Source organism: Tachypleus tridentatus, chromosome 8 (assembly GCF_004210375.1).
Source record: "Tachypleus tridentatus isolate NWPU-2018 chromosome 8, ASM421037v1, whole genome shotgun sequence".
NCBI classification, from domain to species: Eukaryota; Metazoa; Arthropoda; class Merostomata; order Xiphosura; family Limulidae; genus Tachypleus; species Tachypleus tridentatus.
Window position 1 is genome coordinate 108,475,240 of NC_134832.1, and position 21,642 is coordinate 108,496,881.

A 21,642-nucleotide genomic window follows, 5' to 3' on the forward strand; every position below is an offset into this window, starting at 1 on the left:
GAAACTTTGCTTCATGAATGTATGTTTTTATAAACAAAAAAATAGTGTCTTCATAATGCTTTCACAAAACTATGAAGTTCAGTTGTTAGATACTGAATTGGTCTCTGAGACTAAGTTCTTGGGGCTTATCTTTGACCGTAAGCTGACCTTTATACCACACATCAAGCAGCTATGGGTCAAATGTACAAGAGCACTGAACATCCTCCATGTTCTCTTTTCCACCATTTGGGGAGTGGATTGACGTTCTATGCTAAAGATATATTGTGCTCTTATTCAATTGAATAAGCCCTGGAATCGCTTCACATTGGTTCACACCCTGTTCTTGCAGATATTCAAAACCAACTTGCCTATTTCTCTTTAACATCTAATTCTATCCAGTTTTTCTGGATACCAGGCCACGTTGGTATTTGCAGGAACGAGTACGGCAATACTGCAGCTAAGTCTATCTGCTCTGGCACTATCACTGCTGTACCTGTCCCATACATGGACAAGGCTCAGCTCTGTGCCAGCTGGCAGTCAACTTGGAGTGAGCAATGCGAAAACAAGCTTTTTCAAATAGAACCCTATATTGGACTTTGGCTGTCTTGCTTCTGCAAGGATCGGAAAGAGGAGGTTGTTCTAACTAGACTACATATTAGTCACAGTTTTTTAACTCATCATTTTCTTTTATTTGGAACTGATGCACCAGTGTGTAGTTTGTGTAACACTCAGATCACAATAAGCCACGTTTTACTTTCTTGTCATCATTATGACTTTTAACAACAACACCATTTTGAGCATGTTCTGTCCCAAGGTTTGTTCATAACATTAGACAGTGTTATTGGTGATGGTGACACTGTCCACCTTGGAAATGTTTTTAGTTTTTTAAAGGCCATTAATCATTTTAATGTCATTTAAGTTTTTTAATTTATATACTACACCTTTTTAATGTGGTTCCCTTTTAAAAATCACAGTTCATCTAGTTCGATTTGAAATTAGAAACTGGCCGTAACATTAAATAACTCAAAATCAGGACTGGAAAGGTCAACTTCAGGTGATTAATGCTGCTGTTTGAACTACCCTTTAGTCATCCTAGCGAGTTATTATTATGATTTTGTTCCATGTCTTTTAAAACCTTTTTATTACTTTCCTTTTTGAAAATTCTATAAAGTCAAATAACTCGGAACCAGGACTGTAAAGGCCAACTTCAGGTGACTGAAGGTGTTTTTTTGTACTTACCTGTTAGTCTTCTTGGTGAGTTATGATTATTACAGTTACGCTACAGAAAGTCCTATACAACTTGAATTACTGTAGTTTTTCTCTTGACGTTGTAGACTAGATGTAAACATTGGTTTTATACTATTTATGTTTTTTTTTTAACTTTGTTTTGTTTTACCTTAATTTCCTTTTATGAATTTTACTAAGTTTACTTTTGACTTTTTACTGGGTGTTTGGTGCAGATAGCCTAACTGCTTTGTGCCATAAAACACTAAATCAACCAACCAACCAACCAACTCCATACTGAATTGAAATAATTATATTTTTGTTAATATCAAGCCAGTTGTATATGTTATGTATGGCCTCGTTGAAATCAGTCTGTACTAGACTGTGAGAAGTTTCATGTAGAAGCTTACTGTTCCTTGCACTGTCTTTTTAATAGCTTTTAAAAAAATCACTAAGAAATATTTACAATTTTCAAAGCTGATAATTCATACAAATACTAAACAAAATATTGTAATATTTTAATACATAGAATTGACACTCTAGAAAATTGGCCTTAAGTTTTATACAATTTTATCAAGTAGTTAAATTTACAACAGCTATAAGAAAGACTGTCTAATTAAAAACCTAGGTATTAGCAGATCTGTGCTAGACTTGAGCTTGTAAGATTAGACTATGAAATTATTTGTAGATAAATATTGTAAACAAAGAAATTTGAGATTTACTGTTCCTATTTCAGAATATCATTTACAAAAAAAAGTGTGTGAGACACAAATAGTATAAAATTTGTTTACAATTGGAGATTTAATTTATAAAAATAAAATGTTCTAGTTTTATACTTTGAGAAACCATGTACAGAATGATGTTTTATTGATGACATGAAAATATCATATACAAGGAAATGAAATTGTTTTGATGTAGCAATATATATATATAATACACACACACACAGTTATATTAAAATTTTATTTTTCCACTTCTTGTTATTACTTGGAGAAAACCTGTTGTGATTTACCTGTTTCAGCAAATACAGTTAAACTGTTTTCAATGAATCTTTTGAGGAACAGCTGTTCTTTATCTAGGGAGGAAGTAAATGAGAAGTTAAAAGATGCTCCAGATGGCACTTTCCTTGTAAGAGATGCTTCCAACAAAGGATCAGGTGAATACACACTCACACTTCGGTAAGTTACCATGCTAGCTTTTGGTTATTTTCTTTAACATGTTCTAAAAACATTAGAACTTGAAGTCTTGCAGTGAAAAAAAAACAAAGATTGAACTAAAATTTATTACATTTGAAAATTTTTTATTCATATGGACATTTTCCATATTTCAAAATTTTCTGTACAAAATATTTTATATTTTGATTTTGTAAGTTGGTTCAAAACTTGTTATGAAGATAAAACATTTAAAACATTTCTTTTAAGACCAATGAATATACTTCTTCTATTAGCAATAAGTTTTGGATACTAATTAAATTAAAACATATTTGTATATGAATGTTTTGATTTATGAAGTGTAGTGAACAGTTCTTATATTTTTACAATTTTTTTAAATATCCATTTTTAAAGAATTTTACAAATTATAATAACCTACAAGCTTTACTTAGTTAATTATCAAAATCATACCTTTTTCCAATGTTTATGGCAAATCAAAGAATATTTTTGATAGTTTCCATTTGTTGTGCATCCTAATATCAGGACCTAATGGTTTCAGTTAACATACATGGTATAATTTTAATTTGTTGAGTAGGTGATTGACATGTCTGTATAATGTACTCATCTTCAAGTCTTAAAAAGTTTCATTGGCATAAATGTATTAAGCTGTATTGAATTTCATTACCTATCAAGGGTAAACCTCTGTAATGGCCATCCTGTGCATGAGGGTAATTACAATGTTATGCTTATAATTTTAGGTAGAGAATTACAAAAAAATCAATTTACCATCTGCTTTATGTTATATATTATTAATTTCTGTGATATTCTACTCTACCTGTTATTTATAAATGTGACAGTTCTCTGGAAACTTTGAAATAGTTATGAATAGTGTTTTTTGTTGTTTTTTTTGTACCGAGCATCTGAAAGTTTCTCTTAAAAGTAATAGTTTTTATGGCATGAATTTTTAGCATTATTGAACTCTAAATATGTACAAAGAGTTAATATTGATATTTTTTATTTTCTTTATTAATTTATGACCTTGTTTTAATTAGAAATACCATCACATCATATTTTTATTACATTAATATTTTCAGTCATAGTGAATAAAACAAACTAAATTAAACATTTTCCATTGTTAGAGGTATCAAATATCGCACGAAAATTTATTTTTAATTTCCTCAACTACTGATACAAATTCTCATCAAAAGTAAAAAAATTGCTATAAATAACTAATTAGTGTCTCGAATCATTTTATTTAATGTTTAAGTCAATATGGTTTTTTATAGGATTTATTAGAGAAAATAAATGTTTTCTGTTCTCTGGACTGAGATTCTATTTTTTACTCTTCTAGCAAGGGAGGAAGCAACAAGTTAATCAAAATATATTATAAGAATGGAAAATATGGGTTCTCAGAACCTTTGAAGTTCAACAGTGTTGTGGAATTAATTAAGTATTATCGAAGTGTTCCACTCTCTCAGTACAACCGAACATTAGATCTGAAGTTGCTTTATCCAGTGTCTAGATTTCAGCAGGTCAGTTGGCCTTTTTACCTACTTGTTGATTTTTATTAATTTTTGTAAGGTTATGCCTTTTAATTTTCTGGTAGATCTCTTGAAAAACTTCAGGCATTTTCTTCTCAACTTTCTGGTACCCATTATCTGTCCTTTTGTGTTCACAAGCCATATTCAGCTGAGTTACTTATTTTTTATGTGAAGAAATATAATTGTGGTCTAAAGAAATTATAACCATAAAAGTAAACAAAAATTTACTTTAAATAATAGTATTACAACTGATTTTCATTGTTAATGTTATTCAAATACTGTTTCTGAATTATTATGTTTCTACCAGTTAGATTTAAAAGTATTTCTCTTGAACAAAATCAGATTGATTGCAAGAATCATTTATAGCTACTTGCTAGAAATGGAACTACTGATAAATAACATCATACTCAGGATCAGTCAAACAGTGATTGTATTGGAAAAAAACTTGTCTACAGCTATTCTTTATCACTCACCTGTTTGGTGATGTATTTATGAAAATAAAATGGATCTGTTCAATTACATTCCACTGTCTAACTTCAAGTTGATTATTTAGACATGTTTAATATTTAACATATATCAGCATGAGATGATAATAGCCATTGAACAGTGAGTGATCTTACAGAGTATAAGATGATAAAAGATCTGGTAAACTTGTATGGAGTTTTTTTTTATTTCACTCTTGTTTTACACAAATGATCTGCTGAAATGTTTCATATTAATTTTGGCATATAAATAGTTAAAAGATTTATATGAATAATTTATATCAGCAAATTCTGCAAGGTAACTGATAAAATTACTGAGAACTTGTTACCACTCAGGCAGAGGATGAGGAGGAAAGCACAGCTGATGTGGAAATGGTGGCTCAGAAATTAATGGAAGTGAACAAAGAGTATCTCCAGAAAACTAAGCAGTACGATCAGTTCTATGAAGATTACAGCAAGACATTACAAGAAATTCAGCTGCAGCGACAGGCCCTTGATGCCTTCAATGAAACAGTAGTAGTGTTTGAAGAACAAATTGAACTACACATGGAACATCAAAAAAGAAGCTATGCAGCATGAAATGCTTGGGTAAATTAATTGATAATTTCATTGGATTTTATATATGTTTTTATGACAAGGGAGAGGGCAAAGCTTTATAAATACAAAAATTGTTATTTGTGGAAAATTTAGTACTACATCACAAGACAAAAATGTAGTAATCATTTTTTTATACATAAATTTTAGATAATTTTGTATGATAGTTTATATATTTGTGAAAAACATAGGAAGATGAGATCCAAATACCAACCCTCACTAGGGTGGAATAAAGATACTCTCCATGATTGGTGACAATTGGTCTAGCAGTTATAAGCAGACAACGTGCACACAGGATATGGTCAAATAATGATTGATGTTTATATATAGAAAGAGAGAGTAAAGAGGGGGGGAGAATATAATTACAGATTTATTTTGACACTTCAACTTTTGAAAAGTTAATAACATCATTGATTTAGCTGTTGAATGTAGATAAACTAAAGAGAAATAATAATATTTATAATTATTATTTTATATTCAGTATTTCTTCATTGATTATACTTTATCCTTCTATATTAGGACAGTATCTATTATCATATTATTTTAAGTTTCTCATGAAATTAGTTTTTAATTGCATGAGTTTAAGAAATAACTTTTAGACATCCAGACTTACCACTTAGGGGAGGGGTCTGTCAATTTGACTGACCTTGTAACCACCATGAAAAATTAAGAAATAAATATAAATTATACCTTTTTTTGTTCCAAAATGACTACAGATTATAACATGAAAACACAAATGTTTAGTCTAAATAGTATAAATCTTGTAACGTAATGCATTTATGTATATTTATTATTTTTTTATTATATTGACCTTTCAGTCATGCCTGGCTAACATTATGGAAGTTGCATTGATGTGGTGCATGTGCACTTATGTTACTGTATCCAAGAATATCAAACTGTCCTTTAATCAGTGATGTCGAGACAACCCACTTGTAGAGAAAAATATATATTATAGAACGGCTCGTTTGGGTTGAGAAAATATTTTATGTAGAGGAGTGAACAACGTTTTGACCTTCTTCGGTCTTCGTCAGGTTCATGTGATCAGCTTCCGGTCAGTTACCTCTTTCTTTCTTTGTAACCTGACGATGACCGAAGAAAGTCGAAATGTTGTTTGCTCCTGTACGTAAAATATTTTCTCAACCCAAACGAGCCGTTTTTACATATATATAAACTGTCCTTTAGCCTTTCTTGGCTGTGCTGTAGTGGACTTGTATTTTCTAAAATACAGTCACATTTCAATTATTATGTATTATATACATGTATAAAGATTGTTACTTTTTTACAAATAAGTATAGCAAACAATTATAGCTTCTAGTTACAATGACCATTGTACTCGATTAATACTTGCTGTAGTTTGCTAAGTCTTTCAAAATTTTACAATGACCAAAAAAATCATAAATATCTATATTGATACCATAAAATTCCACTATAATTTTTCAAGTTTAGGAGCAAAATTATATTTTGTCTAAAAAATATGTAATTTTGAGAAGGCTGAAGATGCAATCTACCTGCTTGAAATCTTGTTTTGAAAGAACAAAACTGCTTCCAAGCACTTTAAAAAGGAAATAGGAGGACTTTTCTGAATTTTTGATTGGTTATTCACATGTCATATATTAAAATGAGTGAATATAAGGGACAGTTTCAACATATGGGAAGAGGTGTGCAGGGCCACTTTGTTTGATTCAGTACATAAGCAATATCTCAGCAAAATAAAAGATATGAATTTCTTATTTTATACTCTAGCTTGTCAATATCAGTAATTTGAGTTCCTAATTTGTATGAAGCTATAGATTTAGTATTTTGACATCACAAACACCTAAATTTCCTCAGTGCTGCATTCAACATATCATGTAACACACAGAAATCAATATTTAGCTGTGTTCTTTTAATTTTCACTCTTAAAATAAATTAACTAATATATAATACTAAAATTTGGATTACAGTATACAATTTCATACCAAACTAATTAACATAAATTAATAAACTTAGTAGTTCAATAAAATTTTGAATCGAAGTCAACAAACACAACAACATGGTCTTTGATTTGTTACAGGCTGAGATAGGGTTAAGTAGTGCACTGTCTCTCTTAGCTTATGTCTTATTTATGTTAAAAATTGTTTTATGGTAAATGTTAATTGGAAAAATTTATAGAGTATAGAAGCATTCACAAGTTTGTAAAAAAAAATATTTTTTTCAAAATTATTCTGTTTAATATTTAATTTTTTATTATAATATAAATACTGTTCACAAAACATGTAATGCAATATTTGTTTGCTCTGTAAATAAACTGCACATGAGGGAGATTTTTTAAATATAAATCTACAGACATAAAACAATGTAGTTATAAGGCTGTAAACTTTTATTTGCTGTTATGGATAAAATTTTGCTGATAATACCAAGATAATGATGTAATCTATCAACAAGAAATATAAACAAGTTCCTGTTTTTCAAATATTTTTACTGATAAGATTGAATTAATTGAAAGAAATATACAGTTTTTTATTTTGTTTTTCTTGTAATATAATTACCTTTAACACTTATTATAAATTATATCTCCTTACACAGACTTGTTGAAAACTTTGATTTGCTGAAGAAACGATTACGCACAATACAAGAAAGTAAAATTCAGTTAGAGAATGATTTGAAACACCAAGCAGCATATAACCGGACGTTAGATAGAGAGATGAATTCTTTAAAGCCTGAGATCATTCAGTTATACAAGCAGCGAGAACAGTACCAGTTGTAAGTGACTGTCTATACTGAACTTGTTTTTGTTAGGTTGATAAGCTACAATATATACTGTACAAATTTCATAGTGGTGAAGAATATTTTTTTCCTTTAAAGCTTAACAAATAGTAGAAGAAAAATAATGATAGGGGAGTTTAGAAAAACTCCCTGGATAAACTAAGTAATGTAAAGGCTGATTTAACAATCTAGAATAAAATTACTGTCAAAAGACTTCAATCTATAACTGTTAACATTTTATTTGGAATATTTTTCACAATCTTTAAACCTCTATGAACTTCTAATATTAAGCATATGAAGATGTCATTAGGTGATAAAATTCATATCTATATTAAATATAGCTAGGAAAATTATCATCTGAAACAAAATTTTATTAACAGATGATAAAAGTATCCTTAAGTAAAACAAAACTAACTTTTAGGTAGTTTGTTTTTACTAAGAAATGAATAGAGTTATTGTGGACCATCTTGCAGTATTAAAATGTTTTTTAAGTGGGTCTAGTAATATGGGTTTAATATTTATAATGGCATTTATTTAACATGCTTTAAACTGACAATATAACCTATTTTTTTCCAAGGTGGTTACTAAGTAAAGGACTGAAAAAGGAAAGAATTGACAAGTTGCTTCAAGAGTCATCTGCAGATGCTAAAGATCTGGCAAGGTAGTATGTGTGTAATGTAATTATTACATTTAAACTGATATACAGTCTATACAGTTATTTGAAGAGTAAAAACGTTTGTCAGTTATTTTTATTTGTCTAGCATGTTCTACTTTTGTAGTACTAAGAATGTAATTTTTGGTCAAATTTGAAATCTGTTTTTCTCCACCATAATACACCAGACTTAGAATTCCTAAGGTTTTTGCACATATTTTACATTACAAAGCATTATGTAAACTGTAAATTATAGGTTTATTATATTTGTCTAAATTGCCCTACATTATTGAGGTAGCTTGTATTCAATAAGTGATTACTTCAAAAAACTCAATTTTATGGTTATTTATATAGTTATTTCTCTTCATTTTATTCTAATAATAAAACTTATTGGCCAGTAAAAGAATCATAAAAAAATGCATTCAGCAAAGTGATGTTACTGCACTAATGGTAAATGTTAAATAAAAAATTTTGTTAATGGTGAAATTTCTTTCTTTCTTTTGTGATATTCAAAAATAACAAATAGCTGTGTATATCCAGTCGCATTTGTAGCATCAAAGTAAATGTATTAAACCACCATGGAAATGAAAATAAGAATAATAAATATAAAAAGTGCATTTTTCAGTACTTTGTTTTTTTCAGTATTTTTTGAGTGCCTTAAGGGAAAGAAGATACATAGCACTTTCACAAGATTAATCCGTAGCCAACTAGATGATGTTTTATTATATAATTCCTGGTTTGTATTTTTGTAGAGATTCAGCTTTTGTCCAAGACTATGACAGTCTTCCTCATCATGATGAATCCACATGGTTTGTGAGTGAATGCTCAAGGCAGCAGGCTGAGAACCTGCTCAGTGGAAAGTCTAATGGGACATTTCTTGTCCGTAACAGTCGTACAGGCCAGTATGCATTGTCCATAGTGTAAGTTTGTTGTTGTTTTTGTTTTTTGTTTTGTTGTTTTTTTTTGTAATGTGTTTGTCAAGTATGGGTGGAATGATAAACAATTTTAAAAAAATAGTATATAATGAAAACTGATGTTTTTATTAAAGTGTGTTTATTACAAGGCTTCAGCTTTTATGCTGTAGCCTTTGATCATCAGCTGCACATCTTGTGAATATCTAAAAGTAACTTTAATGAGAAAATGAATCTAAAATTAATTTTTAATTAACAATGTTTATACTTTGTTATTCAATGAGCTTTTTTTAATAATTGTTGAAAAAGTTTGTTGTTGCTTTCTTTACAAAATTAGGGAAATGTGTTGTTTTTACCAGATCTCAGAAGTTTTATTTTGTTCATTCAGTGAATTGACATATAAGTAACAGATTATAACTAATATTGTTTGTAATGTGTACTTTTTTTTTTAGTGATTATGTGGTTTCTGTATGTTTAACTAAAACTTGGATGTATACAGAAGTGTGGCTTTTCCATGGATTTGCAGATTTCCAGGTTTTTACCTGAATCTTGAAAGCATTCTTGATTTTTTTTTTTAAATTCCTTAGCTATAAACTTATCCTTTAAAAAATAAAATGACATGTAGAAACTGTGTAATTCCCTGATGACATCAAATATACTAAGACTATTCAACAACAAAGTGTTTAATTCATCAGGATGTACAGGAACATCCAGTTTCTGCACTTTTTTATGAAGCAGCTAAACTGTAGTTCCTAAGAACATCAAAATTTATGGAAAGGTTAACCAACATGGCTGTTTTTGAGGTATATACACCACTTAGTGCCACCCCTCTTTAAGCTGATTCATTATAAAGCTTTTGTTACCTTGGGATTTTTGGGAAATATGCTACTTACTTTATTGCACAATTTGTGACCAAACAAAAATAAATTTGAACTTAAAAATCAAGGATATTGACCAACAGTAATTGAATGCACATCAGCAGTAATGAAATACATCATGGGGACAGTCAGGTTTTGCAAAGACCATAATATCTCTTTTGCCATACATCTTGAGTGATAAGAAGAAATATGAATTATGTTAATTCATGCTCAAAACTGATAAGGACTATTTTGATAATTTTTGTGTTAAAAGCTATTCTTAAATAGTTTTTGAACACATTTTGTGCAAAAAATAATGCAATTCTCTACTTAAAATTACTTTTCCTCTTTCTCTTTTTTTTACTGTATATATATGTAAGATGAGACTTCTTTATTAACTGAAATTACATATGTTCTCTGTTTCTAGTTAGAATATTCAATGCTACAAGAAAGCATGTAAATCAAAGTACAAAAATTAATTTTGGTGCACTTGAAAGCAAGTTTTTTTTATAAGGTTTCATGAAATTTTTTGCAGTACAAATAAATTGTGTATTGCAATCTGGTGTCAGTCATGGCTGAGAGTTTAATGAAAGGTATATTTATTCTCAAATAAATTAGTGTTGCAATAAAAACAAATGTAGGAATATAAAATGAGATAACACTATGTAACACAAATTTTGTTCCTGGATAGTGTGTGTTATTTCTTAATTACTTATGTTGTAAAAGTACAGAAAATGGCTATTATTCCCTTCAAACTTTGCTTTTGTGACCTGGATAACGTAATTTAGAAATTAACCTATTTTCCATGTAAAAATGGGCAAATTTACACATTTTTATTTACATAAGGTTTGAATAAAACAACATATGAATCAAAATTTACATGTCTTTATTCTAAAGTTATACAAACATGTTTAGAAGTAAGTAGTTTTTTGACATTTGTGACTATAATGTAAATTACTTTCATGTATCAGCCCCCAAATATAGTCTCCCATTATGTTTTTGTTATACACTCCCAGGTCACAAAAGCAAAGTTTGAAGAGAAAAATGGGTCTTTTCCATTTACTTTAGGCATAAGTAATTGGGAAATAACATTTTCTTCCCAGGAACAAGAAAAAGTAAACATTTTGTTACATCATGTAATTTAGGGTGTCGAACCATTTTGGAAACATTTTTGAAGACTTGTACAAATAAAACTGTTTGATATACATATTCATTGTTTGTTGTACATGCAAGAATAACATGTATGTGTTTTTAAAGCATACAATCACCATAGCTCAACTTACTCACAATTAGATACACACAAAATGTGCAGTCATCTGCCAAGTGTTTTGGAGTCACCTGTTTGAAAGCTTCTTGGATATGTTGGCATAATTCATCCATAGTTATAATATTCATAAAATGTGGGGGCTAGCTTATTTGGTCTCCTCTTCCCCCAGCCCACAGATTGGGAAATGTTTGATCAAGTGTGGATACTAAAGCTGCAGTGTGGAGGAACACTGGACTACTGGAATAACATGTTTATGACATCTAATGATGATGTAAAAAATTTCTAAACATTATTCTTGCATGTACAAACTATGTTTCTGTTTTAAAGTTTTTTCTTGATATAATTATTTTCAAAAGTATTTTCAAAATTCTTATATACCCTGTATAATTTTAGTCCACTATTATAGGCTTTCTTTATTGGCCTTGTAGTTTCTGGACAACATGAGTGTGTTTCTCATCAGCCATTTGATAAATTTCTAAACAGTTCTTTTAAAAACTCTTTACAGGCTTTATAAAGTATGAAATTGTCATGATTTATGTGATTTGCATAAACATTTCTACTTTTACCTACAATGTTTGTTTTCAGAGCTGACGGAAAGATTGGCCATTGTCTTATCTATAAGACACCAAAAGGATATGGCTTTGCTGAACCTTATAACATCCACCCAACACTGAAAAGTTTAGTGCTTCACTATGCTCAGACTTCTCTCGAAGAACACAATGATGCTTTACAAACAACTCTGGCATATCCTGTTTTTGCATTGCAATCAGACCAGTATGTAAATTTTTCCAACTAACAATGTCATTGCTTATTGTTTCAGTACCTACCTGTATAGATAAAAACATTTTGGTCATGTACAGACTGTCTTATTTCACACTGAATTGGAGAGGATGATGAACAGAAAATTGAATTTAAAATCATGTGTATTTAACAGCTGCTCATTTCTTAAAAACATTATTAAACTGAAACTGTATGAAAGTTTCTTTAATTTAGTGAATAAACTTTCTTTTCAATTTGTTGTCATGAAATTTTTGGAACTCCTTGTATTCTTCAGGTTGTAGAAACATTAGATCTGACTTGAGGGCTAGTAGTTAACTTGCTGGACTGTGAACCTTAGTGTCCATGGTTCATATCCTGTTGTTGTAAGAATGACTGTCAAATTCATTATTCAGTTAGAGTGCACCAAGAGTTGGCAGTGGGTGCTGTTGACTAGTTACCTTCCCTCTAGTTTATCATTACAAAATGAGAGATGGCTAGCACAGATAGCACTTGTATAACTTTCATGAATATCTTAAATAGGTTTGTACATTTGTATAGATTGAGATAATATTAAAGTTACTGTTGTCATGTGAATATTTTAAATCTTAACTTGAACTTTCCTATTCTGTTTGACACAATTTTGAGTGGTAAAAGTGATTGTTCAGCACAATGTTTTTTAATCTTAAATTGAGCTGTATGAGATGGAATCACATATGAATTAAAAGATTATGGAACTTTTATATATGCATACTTTCCTGTGAAGCTAATGAATGTAAAAATTTTTAAAAATAAGATAAATTACCAATTAAATTGTATAGTAGATAATATACAATATGTGATTACAGAATGTGTTAGATTAGAGCTTTTATGTTAGAATTTAGTTTTCAAAACAATGTCAGAAACAGATGTATTAAAGTAAGAAATGTACGTACTTTTACATTGGTGCCATATTTGTGTAAATGTAACAGATCAGATGAGAATGCTTTATATTCAAAATTTAAAAAAAGTTTTCATATTTAATAAAGCATCATACAGTTTTCCTATGTTAATGATTACTGTCCTACTAAAAATGTTCTTTTATACAACATTATCAGCGGAGTTGTATAGTCTTTGTCATTTAATGTATGATAAAATGTTGTTGTATGTAATTGTAATTTTTACTATCTACCTTAAAAATACAATTTATATGGAATGAGAAAAATTTTTATTGGATTGTAACATGAAAGAAAGGAAATATTTTTGCCAGGAGGCTTAATGTCTCATTTTTATTTAATTAGTCATCATAATTCTAGCTTATTTGTTGATGTCAATAAATAAGCTAAATTGTGTGATAATCTTTCATTATAAGATATTTTTTATTGAATTTATTTACTTTGAGAAAGCCAATCAAGTTACAGAACCACAATTGTTTAGTTTCTAACCATACAAGTGCTAAACAGTTTAATCTTTAAATTTATGTTTTGAAGAGTGTCGACGAGTAATTCAGTAACTTTTAAATATTGTTTGAGCTAAATGTAATTGATATTCATGAAAATGTGATTGCAGTATAGAAGGTTATCTTCACATGAATACTTTGCATATTTTTATTGACAGTTTGAACAAAGTTCAGATATCTCTTAAGATATTTCTCTTGGAGTATAAAAGTAAAATGTGGAAGATTTCAACTTGTATAAATTGAAGAATGAAAAATTATTTGTAGGATCAAATATAATTATCATATAACTCAACCACTACTATGTTCTATTCCAGCCAGCTTGAAGAACCCTGGTATTTGCCAAAAGTAGATATAGCAAATATAGTGTGGTTGTTATATGATTTATATAGTCTGCTTTTTCTCATATTCCTTTTAATACTTAGTCATATTTTGGTGTAATATGTGATGAGAAACTCCTGTGTGCTTGGTATTAAGTATTTTTAATTTAATTATAAGTCCATTATTCACATTGAAGAAGAAATTATCATTTTCCTAGCAATTAATAAATGAATGATTTCAGTCCATTTCAAACTTTTGATGGGAGGATTCGATTTTATAATAAATAGAAATATGACTTATCTGTAAATCTAAGATATAAGAAAAATAGTATTATGGAATGCTGATCACCTAAATTGAAAAGCACATTGTGAGAGAAAGTCTGAAGTTTTGTGTTCTGACAAGTTCTTGTAACTAATTTGATATCTGTATCAAAATATGAGTATGATTGTACTATTTGTTCATGACTTGTTTTTCTATACCACAGTTTTTCAAACTTTTGATACAAAATAGAACTATTCAGAAGGTTTTATTGTATTTTCAACTAAACTTAATTTGTTTCTTGTTGGGTTTTTTCCATATTTAGAAAAAATTAAATTTCTATTATATCTTTTTATGTAACATAAAATGATATATTTAAAATGTTTGCTCTTTGATACTAAATTTTTGTGTGATTCATTTTATATAACATAAGAGGAAAATTTATCTGAATTTTGAAGGGAAAAAAGGCACTCTAGTCATACATATTGGTTTTCTTGCTGTCTAATGATGAATATATTTTTTTAAGTTAATTATACCTCAAATGCAAAAGTATTGGTAAATGAGGTTAATTTGCCTTCTTTCATGGGAAAAATAAAGATTAAAGATATTTTAAGAAAACAATTTTTTTGAACAAAAATGAGAATGTATCTCCCAAAAAATTTCAAAGGTATTGTAAAAAAAAGTTTTAATAAAAACGACCTAACAATAATATTTTGTGTTTTATTTCAATAAAACCGAGAATATATATCAACAGTAAAAGCTTAATGAGACATGTTTGGTCTGAAATGTGTATGCCAAATATGAATAATAAACACTGCCAGTGAAACAGGTTATAGAAAAAATTAACTCCTTTCTCCCATGCTAGAAATACTCATTTTTATTTTTATTACCAGATAATAGTGTATTATTATTTGCTTGACCAAGTACGATTTCATTAGTAATTCACAATTACTGTATCAAAATTGTTTTATCCATACCATGGTTAAAATGGCGTTTGTAGTTGCCTTTTCACTCACAACAGTGAACCTGTGTTTATGTATGGTTTGAAGAATACGTAACATTGAGGCTACTCATTTATTATTAATTATTCAGCGAACAAAGCTGTTCAAGATGTTATAAATAAATATGAAGCCCAATCTATGGTTATTGTTTTAATGTTTTGTGTTTAAAAACTTGAACGTAACAAGTCATATGGAAATTAGTAGCCCACGTGGCTAATGAACTGTAGTCACGCGACAATGTTTCTGCAAATTTCAAACAACCATTTATTTTTGTCTTAGGTATCGTAGCAAAAAACCGTGGTTATATATTACGAAATTTGCGTATTTCAACACGGATATTTTTTTTATTATTTATACTTGCTATTGGCCAGTTGAGGTAGACAATTTCAAACAATAATTGTTTTGTATATATCTTATAGCCCTCAGATAGTTAACAGAAAACCAAAAGGAATGTCTTAATGTTTCTTGCTTAGACACATCCACAAAATATTCAACATAATGTTTGTCTGTAATAAACTTTACTAAATTTTATCTAAAACACCTGACGAAGCCCGGTTTTCTGAGAGCAAATGTTTCACTTTTCTTTTTTTCTTTTTTTTTCTGAATTGTCACTAGCAAAAGTCGGCGTATTTTCGTTTGTTCGTTCTTTCTACAGTTTGTGTTCAGGTTTAAACTTACTGCATTGTGAAATTTATCTTAATACCTCTGAAACTAGAACAAGGAATAAAAGTGCGAGTCTACACTATCTAATTGTGAAGTAACTCAGGTTTGATGGTTCAAACGAAACTTAAAAGCATATTAAATAAAGATAGTCGTGGCTTGAGAACTTTTCTCAACATAAAACGTATTGCAGATCCGTCTTATGTGGCTTTGATCATCTGATACAGTTCTAAAACTATGTTTATTTTTTTAAATATAACACTTGTTTATTTAACCAAAAGGCTTAATACCTTCACTTCTTTATTAACGATGACGGAGTTCGAATTTCCACTCGGTTTGTAAATTAGTCGTAAAATATAGACTTTGGAACTTGATTAATACTGTTTTAAAGATATTAAAAATTATTTCAAACCGAATAACACTATAGAATTTCAATTACAGTATATATTATTATAGTTGACTTTTTATATTGATTTTTATTCACTTAAATTATTGTGATGTTTAACAAAATAAAACAAAAGAGGCTACCTAGTTACTTCGATATTCAAATGAACTTCCAACTGGAATGAAACACGTTCTGACATATATATTTGAAGAATAATTTGTACGTATAATAAAAAGAACGAGTAACCAACTTTTAATTTTTTTATCGATATGTCCACACCCAGTGTTAAGAACTGATTAAATAAATCGCTTGGTTTCTATGTAAAATACATACAGGGGTAAAGAAGTGTGTGCGTTTCCTTACACCAAAGCTACATCGAGCTATCTGCTAGGTCCACCGAGGGGAATCGAACCCGTGATTTTAACGTTGTAAATTCGTTGACTTACCGCTGTCCCAGCGTAGGATAAGACTAGAAGTAATTAATGAAATTTATTATAATCAGGGGTGTAGATCCTGAGGGGATGCATCTCCCCTTCATTTCAGGTGGGAGGTATGGTGCATACAATCATTCCCCCTACAGTTTGATCTGTTGAATTGTTTTATTGCATCACAGGCCTACAAATTATGTGTTTGTTCTTGTGTTCTTATTAATCGAATTACATACTTCGGCCCAGATGTAGGCTTTTTCAGTAGCCGAAATGTACATCTTTAATATAGGCGTGCTTCTAAGCTTTTCGATCTAAGCGATAATTCGTAAGTATCAGTCAGTAGGCCTCAGTATACATGCAAGGCTTGCAAGCACTATCACATTATCTACATACGTAGTGTAAGATTAAGTAAAATTTTCATCACAACTGATTGAACAGAGCATGAAATTCGAAAATATTACTCCCAAGCGTAAACTCCTGTGATCTAGATCAGGCGAGGCATTTGTAGCTTGTAGCTGCATCAATCTTATGTGTGTATTGTGCGGTTTTCCTACGCCATTTGTTTTTGTGCATGTCGAACACCTTATTCTCCTCAGCTGCCGAAGCCGCTAAACATAGTGTATGTTTAGTGTATAGTTAACGACAGGTCGGGCCGCTCGGATCCAGACGCGCCCTACATCACCCCTTCCGCTCCCTTTAGTTTGAGCCTCGATTTTACAACAGGGCTCATAAGACCTGTATTTGTGGCCCTCATTAATCCATGAAATTTCAGACTATAACCGCACTCTCATAAAGTGCTGGTGCTTTATGGTAAAAGAACAGTATACTCTCTTATCATAGATAGTAAAAATATTGTATTATCTTGTATAATTAGAACACAAAAGGAACGATTTCAACGGCCTGAAGCCTCTACTCGAATTGTATTGGTAGTTTTTGTTTAGGCGTTTTTCTTTAAAAGACGTGCTTTTAGACATTATATCACAACTTATTTGCCTTTTGATGAGCTTTAACAGAAATATAACATATTTGTAATTGTTTAAGTATTTTTCGAGAAACTTGCAATTACTTGTGTTGTAACTAGCACACATTATTGTCCCAGCGATGCCCAGGCGGTCGGTCGGCTCGGTAGTCACTGTGAGGTTCGCGCGTTCAACTTAAACTACTTCAGTCCTACTGCCATGGCCTGGCATGGCCAAGCGTGTAAGGCGTGCGACTCCTAATCCGGAGTCGCTGGTTCGCGCCCGCGTCGCGCCAAACATGCTCGCCCTCCCAACCATGGGGGCGTTATAATGTTACAGTCAATCCCACTATTCGTTGGTAAAAGAGCAGCCCAAGAGTTGGCGATGGGTGGTGATGACTAGCTGCCTTCCCTCTAGTCTTACACTGCTAAATTAGGGACAGCTAGCACAGATAGCCCTCGAGTAGCTTTGTGCGAAATTCCGAAAACAAACAAACCTCCTTCCATTCTGTTCTACTTTCGTTCGTTTTATATTAGAGTTTTTCAATAAAGCAGTTGTTCCCAATCAGGGCTGGGAGAACATATTAATTTTTTTTAGGGGTGAGGAGCATTATAAAGGTTGGGAATCACTGCAATAAAGACTGTATTTTAGCCTGTTGAGTCATCTGGGAAAAAGATTCCAATTATGACAAGCAAACGTCTGAAACTTTCCGATATTAGACAGTTCTGCAAGCCAGTTACTAGTACTACAAGTGACAGTGCAGATGCAGATAATCCAACAACCTTAAGCAAAGGAATAGAAACTTGCCATACAGAGTAAATACCATGTTCATCAGAGGACGAGTCTGAAAATGCTTGTACATCATGAACCACCAGATATTTGTGAAACAAGTTTGTGCAGTTATGAAAAATATGACACTCCACAGATACAGTGTGGAAAGCCATATCATCCAGACGCACAACTAATACCACGACAGAAAGCAAAATCTCAAAATATCAACTTCCAGGGCAAATGGTTGATGAATTCCCATGGCTGCACTTCGACAATCAGACTCAAAAGGTCATATGCTTTCATTGTGCCAAGGCGAAAAATAAAGGCCCTTTTATAGGGAAATTAGAGAGGCCAGTGGAGTATACCTTCATGTCCACCGGTTTTTGCAACTGGAAAAAGGCAAAACAGAAATTCAACGAACACCAATCCTCCTCTCAGCACAGATTCGCTATATCTCCAGAAGGTTCACTTAATGTAACTCCAGTGACTGTCCAGCTACATGATGGAAAAAAGAAGCAGCAGGAAGAATGCAAAAGAAGTATAGCCAAAATATTCAGAAGTTTACGTTTCTTTCTGCGTTAAGGTTTAGCATTACGTGGACATACTGATGCGGAAGGGAACTTCCTGCAGTTAATGAAGCTCCTGGAAGAGGAAGATCCTGAGTTGACGGCCTACTTGTCAAAGAAAACCACATTCACATCACCCCAGGCTCAGAATGAAATAATGGAGATGTTCAGCCATTAAATACTGAGGAACATAGCACACGAAGTGCAGCAAAGTAAAATCTTTGCATTAATGGTTGATGATACTCAAGATGTTACAGGTGCCGAACAATATGTTTACGATACGTAGATGAGAATCTTGACGTCCATGAGACATTTCTTGGTTTGTACAGTGTTTCCGATACAACTGGTGAAACAATATCCTCGACTGTACTTGATGTACTGACTAGACTCAATTTACCACTGTCAGGATTAAGAGCACAAACTTATGATGAAGCCGCTAACATGAGTGGTGCGTGCAGTGGATGCCAGGCAAAAATAAAAGAGAAGCAACCGTCAGCTTTGTTTTTTCACTGCGGAGCACACAAAGCTAATTTAATAATGCAACATGCAGTTGAAGCTTGTGAATGTGTTCGAGATTCTATCCAGTGAGTACATGAACTTGGTGTCTTGCTTCAGAGGTCAGGCAAATACAAGACAATCTTTGAAAATATTGTATCGTCAGACAGCCACAATGGTGATGTTAAATACATCCGCCCACTGTGTCCAACACGCTGGTTGTGCCGCCTATCTGCAATTACATGTGCTAATGATCACTACAGTGACATTGTTGATTCTTTGTCTGAATTAGCAAATGAAAAATCAGATGTAGCAGTGAAAGCACGAGGTCTGCTGGACAGATTTGACAAAGGAAAGACAGTTTTAGGATTGTTGATGGCTCAGCATCCATTAGCTGCATTAGAGGAACTAAACCGTGCATTCCAAGCAAAATCAGTGACAGTATCTGACATGATTGAAGCATCTGCAATGACAGTTGAGCACATGCAAGTATTGCGAACAGAGGAAAATTACAACAAGACATTTGATGAAGCTGAGAAAAAAGTAACTTCCCTAGATCTGGTGCCTATTGAACTACCACGCATTCGCAGACTCCCCAGAAGGATCACAGGTGATACTCAGTACACCATTCTGCAACAGCTAAAGATTACTACAGAAGCCAATATTTTGAATTTGTCGACACAGTCATAGAACATCTGACCACTAGATTCAATGCAGACAACAATGACTTGAGAACATGATCACATCTGGCAAGATTGACAACTCGGTTATAAACTTCTATCCAAAAATCTCTGCACAACGGCTCGAGTTTCAGTTGCCCATGTTCAAAGGAACAACAAAAGCAGTATCTCTGAAAAGTGCGAAGGATGCTTACTGTAAAATGCATGAAAAGAGCCAGCAGATGTTTAGTGAAGCGTTTCTTCTCATGAAAATTCTGCTTGTATGTCCAGTATCCAGCTGCGAATGTGAACGCAACTTTTCTGCATTAAGACGGTTGAAGACGTGGTTAAGGTCAACTATGCCTCAGTGTCGCCTCAACCATGTGGCAGTTTATTACACTCACAAAGATGAGGTCGACAAGATAAATATAGAAGAACTTATGAAAGAATTCATAAACTGATCATCACAAAGGAGGTCTACGTTTGGGAACATGTAAACTAGAGGACAAAATGAATCTTACTTCAATGAAAAGTATGAATAATTATGTGCTACATTGTATTGATGTGTAATTTTCAAAAGTCTGCAAAGACACTTTAATTATTTTTATCAAACAACATGAACAGTTTCTCAGTAGATATAAACTTATCAAGGGTAATTACTAATTTTATTAATATTTGAAAACGTAATTCATGCAATGAAAGTTATTAGTAGCCTTGTCGCGTATGATGGCCATTTTTTATACTGTGCAGTGTGCAGGAATAAATTCATGTGGCATTTAATTTGTGACACATTTGTCTTTATTCTATTAACATTTTGAAAACTGTTCACAACACCTCATTTATACAAACCTACATGGAAACATTGAAGTATTGTGGCAACAAGATTACTCTGTGACTGCATGTTTACAGCTTTCAGGTTCATGTAATCAGATATTACCAATTTGCAAATTGAACAGTCCACATTAGTGGTTGCAAAAATCATCCCTCCCATCGGGTGTAAAAAATCTACGCCCCTGATTGTAATATTAATGTAATTTCTGTTTATATGATCAATATATGGCTCGGCACCATGATCATGTATTTGAAAAGAGCATAGGCTTGCAGATGCATAAAAAAAATTAGAAAATTAGGTTTAAAAAGCTGAGCAGTTAAGGGGCCCCATCTAGAATTTTAGGATCAAAACCGCTAATGTTCTCAATTCATAAACTGTATCGCGTTCTATTTAATTTAACTGTGTGTTTCTGTAGGAGTCTCATCTTTTCATTTAGCCTTGTGCAGTAAAGAAAATAGTTGATAGTAAAATCTATATGTTGTTCTACTAAATGTAGTATTTTTTGTTCGCTAATGCTATTCGTGCACGACTTTTTAAGAATCGTCAGTTGTTTCAAATATGTTTGTAATCTTGTTAGTTTCTTTCAGATTAGACTATGTTTTGCATTTTCCGACGTTTTGGTGGTAGTTGTGAGTGACACTGTGAATTCTGGTGTTACTTTTTGAGTTCATTATATAAGCATTACTTACCGAGTAAAGTCCTGTAAACTTGTA

The 21,642-nt window shown here is 31.5% G+C and overlaps 1 protein-coding gene across 1 annotated transcript in view; it reads left to right on the plus strand.

Annotated features, from left to right (window-relative positions):
* The window catches only part of LOC143223175 (phosphatidylinositol 3-kinase regulatory subunit alpha-like), an 83,917-nt gene extending 69,035 nt beyond the window's left edge, over positions 1–14,882 (plus strand). The window contains 8 exon segments of the mRNA XM_076450749.1: positions 2,283–2,381; positions 3,706–3,886; positions 4,714–4,935; positions 4,937–4,965; positions 7,537–7,713; positions 8,294–8,377; positions 9,121–9,288; positions 11,989–14,882. Coding sequence (XP_076306864.1) covers positions 2,283–2,381; positions 3,706–3,886; positions 4,714–4,935; positions 4,937–4,965; positions 7,537–7,713; positions 8,294–8,377; positions 9,121–9,288; positions 11,989–12,199 — 1,171 coding nt within the window. The 3' untranslated portion in view covers positions 12,200–14,882.
* Positions 14,883–21,642: the final 6,760 nt, after the last annotated feature.